Source organism: Cyclopterus lumpus, chromosome 11, assembly GCF_009769545.1.
Source record: "Cyclopterus lumpus isolate fCycLum1 chromosome 11, fCycLum1.pri, whole genome shotgun sequence".
Classification (NCBI taxonomy): domain Eukaryota; kingdom Metazoa; phylum Chordata; class Actinopteri; order Perciformes; family Cyclopteridae; genus Cyclopterus; species Cyclopterus lumpus.
Window position 1 is genome coordinate 9078442 of NC_046976.1, and position 12642 is coordinate 9091083.

The 12642-nt window shown below is 40.3% G+C and overlaps 1 protein-coding gene across 2 annotated transcripts; it reads right to left on the reverse strand.

The window, feature by feature from the left end:
- Positions 1-52: 52 nt before the first annotated feature.
- ncaldb (neurocalcin delta b) lies at positions 53-12411 on the reverse strand. 2 transcript variants are annotated; one of them, XM_034545788.1, is made up of 4 exons: positions 12262-12411; positions 3310-3740; positions 2118-2223; positions 53-985 (listed from the first exon to the last, which is right to left on the reverse strand). In XM_034545788.1, the coding sequence occupies exons 2-4, from the start codon at positions 3685-3687 to the stop codon at positions 891-893; spliced, it is 579 nt and encodes a 192-aa protein (XP_034401679.1). In that variant the 5' UTR covers positions 3688-3740; positions 12262-12411; the 3' UTR covers positions 53-890. The 2 variants fall into 2 exon arrangements, with proteins under 2 accessions (XP_034401679.1, XP_034401678.1); XM_034545787.1 differs by having other exon boundaries at positions 12208-12411.
- Positions 12412-12642: the final 231 nt, after the last annotated feature.

Here is a 12642-nt window from a genome sequence, read left to right on the forward strand (position 1 = left end):
TCTTCTTTAGAAAATTGCCACAATGTGATCACATAGTAAAAGAATAAACAAGTAACATACTATATATTCATTTTTTTTGCTTACACGCTTGTTGAGCCATAGTTGAGAGAGAGAGAGAGAGAGAGAGAGAGAGAGAATCACAGCTCAATTTATATGCATGTCAAATGTATGTATTCATCTATAGTGTGTGTGTGTGTGTGTTTGAGAAAATTGGCATCAAAATGAACTTTTAAAAGAAAAGATAGTTCTTATCTGTTGTAACATTCCTCCAAAAAAAGCTTTCATCCTTTCTAGAATTCTAAAAATCTGATCGCCTGTCTTCATGAAAGACTCACTACTTCATTTCATTCAGTGTTCACATGGAGTTAGATTGCAATACTTTGTGAGAATCAGTCCATCATCACTCAACAACCCGAGTCAGTTAAAAGAGAACTAAATTGGCGTCATTGCCTTTAAATAAGAGAATTACGCTTTCAAAAAAGACTCGGAAAAAAACAGCAGACTTGGGTTCGGCTCAATGTTGGATCGTCCTCGCTGGCCGTCTTCTCGAACAAAGATAACACATTTGATTCAGTGTGTAACAAAGTCTTTGATGGGATTTTAGTCCATTGAGTTATATTTGTATGAGATCTTTGTTGTCTGCAGCTTCTGACCCGGCAGAGGGGCACATGTACAGGACGTGCATGTAGCAGGCTTATTTGCATGTACAGGTACATGTTGACTAGGTGTGTGTGTGTGTGTGTGTGTGTGTGTGTGTGTGTGTGTGTGTATCTTCATGTGCCTCTACAGCTCAAGTGCTCAAATGTCAACGATCTCAGGTGAGTCAGCTGGGAGAGATTTTGAAAAAGTGTTAGACTGATAAAACTTCAAATGGGAAAAGGTCCAGTTTTCTACAGCCCAGCACCGCTGGGATCACACTGAAGCAGCCGGACGATGGAGGGGTCGTTCTTCGCTCCCTCAACAAACTCCTCAAGGGACAGTTTGCCTAGGAAAAGGAGAGAGAGAAAGAGAAAGAGGAGGAAGAGAATTGTCCTGTTTATTCATTATGAAAACAAAGAGCAGATATCTTTCCCACAGTGATGTGACACATTATCAAGGTTATTTGAATCAGGGCTTTTTTTAAATTATATTTTGAACAATATAGCATTTTCTTAGTTAATTTCCTGATTTAACAGGCTTCAATTTGGACTGCTATAGTATGTTTACAGAATTTGACCATTGTTTTACAGTGTTGACAGATTTTTCACTTTTTTTTTTTGTTGAAGTTAAAGTTAGGCTATATTCCAAGACGTCATATTCTCCTGTGTGTAGTATGATTGATAATGAATTCAGTAGACGAACAAAACAAAATATAATTTCAGTTAATCACAACTAGGTTAAAACTTGGTTCCTATTCATCCATCCATCCATCCATTTTCAATACCGCTTATCCTCATTAGGGTCGCGGGGCGCTGGAGCCTATCCCAGCTGACATAGGGCGAAGGCAGGGGACACCCTGGACAGGCCGCCAGTCCATCGAGGGCACGTGTAGGGACATACAACCATTCACTCTCACATTCACACCTATGGGCAATTTAGAGAGCAATTAACCTGCAGCATGTCTTTGGACTGTGGGAGGAAGCCGGAGAGCCCGGAGAGAACCCACGCTGCCACGGGGAGAACATGCAAACTCCACACAGAAGGACCGCTCCGACCGGGAATTGAACCCGCGGCCCTCTTGCTGTGAGGCGACAGTGCTAGCCACTACACCACCGCGCAGCCCTTCCTATTCATATTATTATTAAGTCAAAGCTCTGTGATTAAAGTCAAGTAAAAGAGTTATGATGATTAATGTAACTTTATCCACAGAGACAAGAAGAAAGGTGAATATAATGAAAGGTGGGCTCTGTGATGAAAGCTAGGCAGGTTCAAGGCTCTTATCGGGCTATTTTATGTCAGCACTGGATTTATTATCCAACTACAGCTGATGGAAAACTGTGAACCAAAAATAGCAAACAGAATAATCTGTGATGGATCACTGTGTTTATAGAATAGTATTAGGAAATAGTAGTAGTAAATTCCAAAGTACAACGTTTGAATAACAGCGTTAAAGAAGCTGCTGTCTGACGAAGGCTTACCATCTCGATTCGTGTCCATCTGTCTGAATATCTTGTCTGTGCGTTTCTCAGGTGTGGACTCATCCTCGGGCATCTTCATCACTGAGGACACCATCTTATAAATAGCCTGAATATAGAGGGAACAGAGAGGAAGACATTATAAACACAATAAAGAAGCGTAATGTCTGACTGTAAAAACGGCCGTTTTGCTTTCATTAAAGTGTGAATATTTAAAAAGGTGGGTGTAATGCATAAATCAGTCCAAAACGTCCAATGTTAAACACAACCATAAAGAGTCAGATCAGTTATTCCAGCAAGAAGCAAAACTGCGAGGTTTCATAAGATGGATTGTTGAAAAGTGCAGATATATAGTATATAGAAAAAGGAAAAAAATAAATAAATAAATATATATATATATATATATATATATATATATATATATATATATATATTTTTTTTTTTTCTTCTTACTGATATTGGAGAATGGGATAACACATTCTTTGGCTGCTCACTTCAGCAACGTGATGTGTGACGTAACGACATGTGTGAGGGATTGTGTGTGTGTGTGTGTGCGTGTGTGTGCATATATGTGTGTGTGTGTGTGTGTGTGTGTGTGTGTGTGTGTGTGTGTGTGTGTGTGTGTGTGTGTGTGTGTGTGTGTGTGTGTGTGTGTGTGTGTGTGTGTGAACCATTTATCCAAAGAGAAGAGGAGCCTGTGTGAGACTATTTGTTGTAAAGCAACACTGGAGCTGCTGAGAAAACAATTGGGGGGACTGCTCTTCCTAGAATTGCAAGGCTGCTGGATGTAGTACCGAGTCAATATGAGGATCATAGGAGGACCGCTCCCTTCTAGAAATACACCACAGTCAGGTCTTATTTAGAGATGTCTGAGGGCCAGAGAGGAACGGCTGGTTTCTAAAATTACATCGCGGCTGGCTTTCCTTCAGTGGGCAGTCAAATGGTGCAGAACATAGAAGCAGACAGATATATGATGCAGCAGCTGTTGTGTGGATGGCTGAGCAACATGTTGCTTCACTGCAGAAGTAGTTTTAGGACCACGGAACATGGCGTAACCATGACGGCAGGCAACGGCCACTGGAAGACTGAGGGCTACATGAAGCTTAGCACAAAGTTGAGAGAACAAAGGATGGAGGGAGATCCAAACAGAAGGACCCAAAACAGACATCAGTCTCGACCACAACAGTAAACCCACCGATACAATCTCCAGCATCTCCGCCTTGCTAATGTATCCATTCCCATCCAGATCGTACATACTGAACGCCCACTTCAGCTTCTGGTCCAGCCGACCACGAGACGTCACACTCAGGGCGATGATGAACTCCCTGAAGTCGATAGTCCCATCTCCGTTGGCGTCAAAGGTGCGGAAGACATGCTCGGCGAACTTGGAGGCGTCTCCGTAAGGGAAGAAGTTGGCGTAGATCTTCTTGAACTCGTCCATGGAGAGCGCGCCGCTGGGGCAGTCCCGCAAGAAGCCCTTGTACCACTCCATGATCTCATGCTCGGTAAAGTCTGTGTTCTCCATCAGGTCCTGCATGACGTCAGGACGGAGCTTGCTGTTTTGTTTGCCCATGGTCGCTGTTCCTGTTCAGGCTGTGGGTGATGAGAGGGCAGCGGCTATTTAGACTGCCGACAATGAAGAAGAAAGAGAAAGGGAGACAGAAGAACGATGTTAGTAAATTATGTAAGAAATAATCTGAAATGACCTTGAGGTTTTTTTTATACAGAAGGGGGAGGCAAGTAGCATACACAACCAATACAAAATAAAAGAATCACCAAAAATAAAATTTTAAAAACTGCAATAACTGACTTTTTGTCCACTTGGTGGCAGTGGAACAAACTAACGCTGACATTTTATCACTTATAATCATTGTCTTTGCAGCTCTGTTTTTGTTCACTACCAGTTTTTGATGGAAATATCCGCCTGTTTCGAGGTTGGCCATCATCTACCAACTAAATTACTTACAATATGAAATGCTGCTAAATCATTTCCTGTGGGAAATCCTATTGGGAGTTTGGGTATGTCAAAGTGACTATTAACCCGACTAAAAAGGGTAAATGTAAATGTGGAAGATACGTTAAAGCACCTACAGTATTTGATACAAACTGTAGATTGTACATTTTTTTTGTTTATGCGTTTTCTTCTCATCTCTATATATTAGCTTCACCGTCACTTATCAAAGTTGTGATTTTTGCTTTAATTTAGTCGTTTTTAAGGAGGTAATTTAATTGACAGTTTGGAGTATTTCATCTTCACTGCACTTATCTTTTATTGCCGTTTGAGTCAAAAATGCAAATAAACTTTCACAAAAGAATCCTGACATGACTAGATGATAGGAAAGCAGGGAGATTAAGTTGAGTGTGCGTCTGTGCGGTTTGATGTGGCTTTCGAAATATAACCTGCAGACAAATATATATGGAGTTAACCGTAACGACAATTGGACTAGTTTTATGCTTTTTAAGTGCATCGTGAACATGCACATTAGCCGCGTAGCTGATCCAACTTGGTGACGTTTCTCTTCATTTTCTGCAGCGACTAATTCAGAGGAGTGTGATTTTCATCAGAGAGCCTCAACACTCAAGAGAAGACGCAGCCCTGCAGCTAATGTGCTTAGCATTTCCCCCGGTCAGACCGCTAGCTGAGCTCTCCAGGCTAAAGCGGAGAGGGAAGCTGTTCTAAGCTTAGCCGAGGATAATGACGGATAACATCAGCAATGCCAGGTCAGGCCAAAGCAAATTACTGTACAGGTAGTTTGTTCCCGGAAAGGAAATAAAGATCGGTCACCTCTGTTTGCAGTTAATGTTCGTAAGTTCTCTTACATTGTTAAAAGACTCCAGATCTAAAATATAAAAAGGGATAAATGAAATAAATTAATTAGCGTGTAAGAACTTACTAACGGATCATACCCTAAAAGCCATAATGCCACCAAATGTTGCTGTCTAACTAATATCACTCTATGCAAACTTAAACTTTTTTAAGCTCCCAAAAGTCTAAAAAAGAGCTGCTATTATGTTTACTTTCCAAGTGGGTGCCTCAGTGGGAATATGCTCTTAAACTCCAATAACAAATAACTTAGCAATAATGAAAATGTGCTGCTTCAGTGACAAACTCAAGAGGAAATAGAGGATCTTAGAAACACTGTTCCACACAAATTAATTTAGGAATAAAAGGCAGTAGTTGTGTTAACTGCTAATTCAAGGATTCGGCCGTCTTTTCCAATTATTTCACACTTGCATGCTCCATAAACAGACGCAATAATCCTTTAATTAACTGAGAGTAAACAATGGGCTCTAGCAATGTGGCAGCCATCTCTAATGAGTTCACTTCAATGCCAATGTTAATGCTGGAGCAGCGTGAAAAGGAGATTAACACTCATGGAACAAAACACATCAGCAGCTACACAGCGGCGGTTCAATGTGAACTGCTGAAACTCAGACTGGAAGTGTGTCTGCCTTTAAATTAGAAACAAACAAACAGTCTACACCTGAGAGGAGCAACATGGGGACTGTTTCCAAGATTAAACCCAGAAGTGTCAGCTAAAACACTAACTATTTTTGATTGTTCTATTAAATCGTCATTTTTCAAGCAAATGCACGAAACATTTGATTTTCCCAGTTTCTCAATTGCTTTTCTTTATCTTTCATTATAGTAAACAATAAATCTTTCACTGTTTTGTGATGTTTTAAAGACCAAACGATTAAAATATAATTCACAGATTAAAACTATACTGAAAGCGATCGTTAGCTGCAGCCCAAATACATCTACCATTGAAATATTCCCAACATCTGCGTTTAAAGGACCATGAACAAGCTCATGGTGCACCACCACAGGTGTTTTCGATCATTCTCCCTCATGAGACCTCTTCTCAGGTGGGTGTGGGTGCAGCCATACAATAAATGGACGGCTATTTCAACTTGCACAGAAGTCAGGAAGGAAGGAAGACGTGAAGAAGAGCATTATCCATTACAGAATAATCATCATTTGAAAAATGAATTTTCAGGGTGTAAATTCAAGTGTACGTTTTCCTGTTTTTGTCAGATTGTAAAACTTAAAGAAGGCATCACACACTTGCCAATATGACCATGATAGAAGCTCTAAAGCACACCAATACCAATTTGAAACCAGGTTACTTGAAGATTACATAAGGAAAGCTACATTAAGGCTGCTGTGTAATGATTACTGAGCATACATTTCCTCTTGTTTATATCAGCAAGTTGTCCAAAAAACACACACACACACACACACACACAAACATTACCTTACATGTCATCTTTGATTCACAATAGCATGTAATTACACTTTCTGTGCAGGCCGACAGCTTGTTTAATTATTTGCTTTTAGCTGTAGCTCGAATCATAGAGACTCCTTTCACTATTCATACAAACAGAACTGTTTCTCTCCCCATTACTCGACATGAGGGAGGGAATGTTAACTACTGTTGCTCTTACTGGCTGTACAATTATGTATTATAATTCCTATTTTTCGGGAACATTATCAATTGATAATGATTCTAATTACTTACTGCTCTATTGTGTGTTATGAACGTGTCTTTATCTCACGCTGCGTGCTCCGTCATTACTACTAGCAGACTATTTTACTTGTTTTTGAAAATGTTTGGCTCTTTTTCCAGACTCCACGAGTGGGTGTAGTTTCTATGCGAAGTTTGCATGTCACTCCCTGTGGGTTTTCATTTCCTGCCACTGTCCACAGACATGCAGGTATTGCTCCATCAGAAAGTAAGGGTAGAAATGGAAGTTGTTGTGTGCCAACACTGCACCCCATTGCTCTTTATCTCGCTGAAGGTGTCTGTATCTAAAAAGAAGAAATCTTGTGATGAGAGCTCACTGAACATCTCAACTAGTCATCCCTAAGAACTCAGCTATTTCTGTCTCTCAGATCACTGCCTACAGTTAACCGTTAAGAGTCTTACCTGCTGCTGCTGGCAGACCTTTGATGGCATTGTTAAATAAAAGAGGCTTTGACAAGTGGACAGGTCACGTGGCTGAGCCAAGTCTCAACCATGAGGTAACGGCGAGGGAGCGAACACCAGGCCCTTGTTTAACATCGGGAGAAACTGCCGCTTTCAGTTTCTAATAACACCGACAGGACAAACATGTTGTTCAGAGTTTGGGACATTTAGCAGAGGACAAGATCAACCTGCAGGACTTTTAACTCCAACGATGCTGCATCATATTCATCAAAAGAACCATCTTGCTTTCATTTTTGATGAAATAGAATTCGGGGTTCAAAAGGTCTTGTTTTGTCCAACCAACAGTCCAAAGATATTAACTAAACTAAGATACAGCAAATACTCAGATTTGAGTTGGAAAAACATATATGTTTCAACTAATCATTTCAGCTTGAATATTTTTGCAACTGAATACAAAAGCATATCCGAGCCACAATACCAATACAGAACTTGTTTGACACCTTAGATTGGGGAATATGAACATGCTTTAACCATTTTATCAATCATAAACAAAACCAAATGGCTCAAGGAATCAGTGTTTGCCTAAATAGAAAATATTAGTTAGAAATGTTTCCTGATTAAAATGTTTAAATTGAGCTGGAATTATGAGTCAATACATGCATCTGACAACTGCTAGAAAGTACATTGATAATTAATTAATCCTTGAGGAATTCTTTTATTATAAAAATAGCCCCAAAATAAATTAACTTGTTCCAACTTCAAAACTGTGGAAATATTTATTAGTTGTGAGTTAACGACTTTTCAATGTGAATCTATGAACTATTTAGGTGCAGCTCAAGCTTTTGTACTACAGCAGCTGAACGGTTGGCTCATTCATCTCGCTGCTCAAGTCAGAGGCCCTCGACACGACATTCATCCTAGAACATCTTGTACTTACGTAACAAGCAGAAGTCTCCATTTATATCCTTCGGGTAAATCTTAACCTAAATGTCCCACAGATAATCCCAGACCAGAGACAGCAGAAAAGAAGCTAGGGGGAGGCCAACAGAGAGCCAGAGTGACTGAAAGAGACCCGATGACAGATGGCGAGTTTATGAATGATACATTCATAATGCAATATGATCCGTTTGCGATCAGGCTACAGTGCTGAGCCCAGTCATTCTCTACCTAACAGGCAAGCAATTATCTGACCTGCAAGAACCACTATCTGATATTCACCCAGGAGGTAAAAAAGAGCAGCTCCAGTCAGACCAACCACACACACACGCGATCGTACCTTAGTGAGTACAACACACACACACACACACGCACACGCGCACGCGCACGCGCGATCGTACCTTGAGTACATCAAACAACATGTACTGCCCATCGGACATTGCTAATGGAGGCACTTGCTTCATGGCTGTAGTACAACCCGTACAAACCCTGACGCAGTTGGCACAGGATTTTGAGGACGGCAATATTACAACAACTCTCTTTCTTCTCTGCTATTTAAGTGAGAAATCTGTTTGGCATCTTCTGTTTATGCCAGAGCTTAGTGGTGAGTGTTTGAATAACAGAGTCCAACAACTGGTTTATGATGCCATCTCAACACAACCATACACATCTCTCTCTTTGGCCGTCGTCTTGCTGCAGGCAATTTGCAACCCGTGTCTGATCAGCAGCACATTTCATACCATCAAACACTGCTGCAGCTCAGCATAGCGTTGGGCGCAAATGCACTCACGTTACAAGTAGCTGTTCAGTGTAGCATGCTTTAGTGTCTCCTTGAATATCTGCCGGCAACTCTATCTCCTGTGTTATTTAGTGCAAGATCAGGGCTGATCTCCTGTTGGTCCAATCTCTATCAGAGTCTGAAGAAACTAACATCTTCAGCAGAGCTGGTGCCACGGAGACAAAAAGTACCAGAGATTTAGAAAGAGAGATACGAGTAAAAGACTGCAACTACTAAAAGTGAAAGTAAGATGATTTTGATGCCAACGGTCTTGTAACATAAACATCATCCTGTTTAGAGCTGAAATTGACTGATGCAAATTAACTATTTTAAGATTTGATTTATCTTGTCAATCAACTTCCTCTGCTTTCAGCTTCTCTAATGTGAGCGTGTGCTGCTTTTTTGTCCTAAATGATAGTACATTTAATATCTTTGGGTTTTGGGACCGATAGTGGAACAACATTAATTACAATACGCTCTTGAACTTCAGAATAGGACTAAACAATTACTTGAAGAGATAATCATCAGATTGGTCTATAATGAAAACAATCACTAGTTGCAGCCAATGTCCTCACTACTACTACTGCAAATGTAAGACAATCTGAGGCTGAACGTCAAATCAGGCTTAAAACAAACTTTTAAAAAAAACAGCCACAACTTACTCTTACACTTCCTTAATATCCTCCGTCTGTTATTTCAATGGTCATCAATGGAATGTGATTTTTGTTAAATTCTCCAACACAACGGTCAGTCAATACGACTTAAATATTGGTACAATGGAGTTTGGTTTCCCTGGATATTTAATTTATTATTCTCCAGAAGACTTCAAATGTGATTCACGTGAATTACAGCACATTTTGAAAATTGTTTATTTACTTGATAATTCCTGAAACCGTTTCTCAACTTCTCTAAATCCCATCCATCCTTTGAGAAACCAGGCAGCAACTTCATCGTAATGCAGCACACATGAGCTCCTATTGTCCGCCAGAGAGCTTCGTGCGTCAAGACGCCACAATCATGACAGAGAAGCCATTATGAGGGAGCAAATGAGAAAAAGATAACAATTTTTTTTTAAAGTGTCATGGACAGAATCTGCAAGAAGGCTGGCAGAGCTGCAACAGACTCAGGATTGGATTTGGGGACGCGCGCACGCACACACACACACACACACACACACCAGGAGAGTGCCGTTTACTTTGCACATCTAAATGTGCCTCTCTCTGAAACAGCCTGTTGTAAAGACAAAGGCTACAGAAATGGAAATGTCAATCTGTCCAATGACTAAACAACTCCCACCCCTCTCTGCCAGCGATATCTGCTGCACAGCATGTGTGAAATGTGGCTTTCTATCCAAAACACTATCTGTGTGACAGGCCAGAATCTGTCTTTGTTTCAGCATTTTGAAGCTCTCTCTTGCTCCTTCCTCCTTCAATTTAATCCTCCACTCATCCTCGCTTACTCCCAATCACTCTGCCCATCTGCTTTTTCAACAACAACAACAAAAAAGGCTGAACTCAATTCAAATGTGCACCGACTTCTGCCCAGACAAGCATAACTACAGAGAAAGCTCCCAGTGTGGTCAGTCTAGCCCCAAAACAAACCCACGCACACAAAAATAGAACATATGTTCAAATTTAGTGTATGTTTGTAAGAGTTCAGCATCTTGAAATGTTTGAAGGGTTTTGCTTCGGACACCAAGGGGGCTATTATCTTGACTTTAAACTTCCTTGCCATGTTGAGGTAAGAAGAAGAGCTGGACAGGAATATTTCACTTTGCTTCAATTACTAAAAACATATTTAACACTCGCAAGCCAAGGTGCTAAAACTTGTTGTCATTTCAGAGTCAGTTTTCTTTGTGAACGCCTTGCAAGAGGAAATTCAGCCACGACAGGTTCCGGTTTACATGCCACATCAAAACCAAACCAGTGGCATTAATTTACTACAAGCCACCAAAAAAATAAAAATGTAAATTGACACATAGCCTCTTAATTCTACAAGAAACTTTCAAAAGGCAGCGATCTTGTTTTCAGACCCTACTCTTACTTTAGCTGCTTGACTGTCTCATGGAAACCTAAACCCAGTATGATCCACTGATAAATTAATTCAATGTAGGGTTGTACCTAATGACTATTTTCATTATTGATTCATTTGTAAATTGTTTTTTGGTTTAATTATTTAGTCTATTCAGCCTAAAATAAAGATTCTCACATTGGAGAACACATGAATGTTTGACATTTCTACCTAATATATGAAACAAAGAAGAATTGGTCTACAATCAAACCTATTTGGTGATCAATTGCTTCAGCACTACTTATCTTATATTGAATGTATCTTTGGATAAGAGACTGTTAAATAGCAAACTAGCAGTTTGAAGACTCTTCTTTGGCTCCGAAGAATGACAGAAAATAATGTAACAAATATTGTTGTTATCCTTTAGTTAAAAACATTTTTTTATTGTAAAACTTAACGTATCTTTTAACTGGTGTTCTGTTTTAGTACGATCATTCTAAATACCTCGCCCTGGGCTTAGGCTAAATTAAAGACGCGTCTTATTTGGTCCCTATTTTCCTATATAAAGTATTGTTGCAGTATTTTTGAACTAAAAACAATAAAAATCACAAAAACAATCCTCACATTTAGGAAGTTGGAACCTGCAAATGTCTTACAGTCTAGCTGAATAACCTACCTTAATAGCTACACAATTAATCAAAATCAGTCAACTATTCTTCATTTCATCATTGATCTTCTTTGACGGTTACTTTACTTTCAAGTCCTTTGTTTCTGGATTCATGAGAACTATTGTGGAACATGTAGGTAAAATGCTCTGAAGCGCTCAAGACTGTACGCTCATTCAAATTCACTCTCTTACTGTTCACTGACCTTATAATGAGAGGACATCTGCCAAAGGCATTCATGCACAGTTAAACAAACAATTTAACTCACTTGTCAAGATAAAGCACCACTTTATCCTTGGACCAAGTGTCCAATAATGCTACCTCCTCTCTCCTACTTCAATCCACTGACTGACTGTGTGTATTCACTGAAATGAGATACCCTTCCTCACTCAGCCCTGTGTGGTTGCAGGAGGACTCCTTTTTCACTTCTTGCCCTCCTCACCCAATCCATAATTGAATATATATTGTATGGAGACAACAAGGGTTCATTTAGGATAAAGGAAGCATCCTCATTCGAGTATAAATCTGGGTAAAGCGTTATCCGCTGCTTGCATCTTATAATGCTGCTGCTCTGCAAAGTGTAACAACTATTACTCCCGTTATATTATACAGAAGAATACAAGTGTTAGTAGGAGCTGTAAACTAACAGCTTCGACCTGTAAACTCATCTCCACTGAGCTGTAAGCAAAACAAATAAAAGAAAGGGGGGAAAAAGTAACAGGAAGAGGACAAACTGCGAAGGGGGGACGGACACAACACGAGCGACAATTTACCTCGCTTTTAAGTTCCTGTGAAGGGCCTGTTAAAAGTCTCTATTCGTCCATTACCTCGCGTCAGCGGAGCGAACGGGACAGAGATTCCGGGACAAGGGGGGCAATAGGTTGCAGAAGCCACTCAGGAGCTGTAGTTTCCGGGCTGCTCTGTCTAAACTCCACCGGGCTCGTTCTGCGGCTCAGACTCCGCTTCGCCCAGCGGGCTCTCTGATGACGTCAACAGCGCGTGTCACGTGATGCGGCGGCCAATGGGAGGCCGCGTTGTCCTGGCAACGAGAACCCGGCACCTGAACGGCGATTAGCGTTTAAAACGTTCACGCAGAAGTATTATTCAATTATTATATTATATTATATATGTTATAATAACAACATAAGTAATAGTGGTTATGTAGAATTAAAGATTGGCAGTGTAGTAAAGTTTGCGTGCGTCATTAT

What these genes read in the sequence shown, in the direction of transcription:
- ncaldb (XM_034545788.1), bottom strand. Translation starts at nt 3,687, where the DNA reads ATGGGCAAACAAAACAGCAAGCTCCGTCCTGACGTCATGCAGGACCTG. An exon ending in AGATGCTGGAGATTGTATCG is followed by an intron (nt 2,224 to 3,309) that starts GTGGGTTTACTG and finishes CTCTATATTCAG; the next exon opens with GCTATTTATAAGATGGTGTC. An exon ending in GATGGACACGAATCGAGATG is followed by an intron (nt 986 to 2,117) that starts GTAAGCCTTCGT and finishes TCCTTTTCCTAG; the next exon opens with GCAAACTGTCCCTTGAGGAG.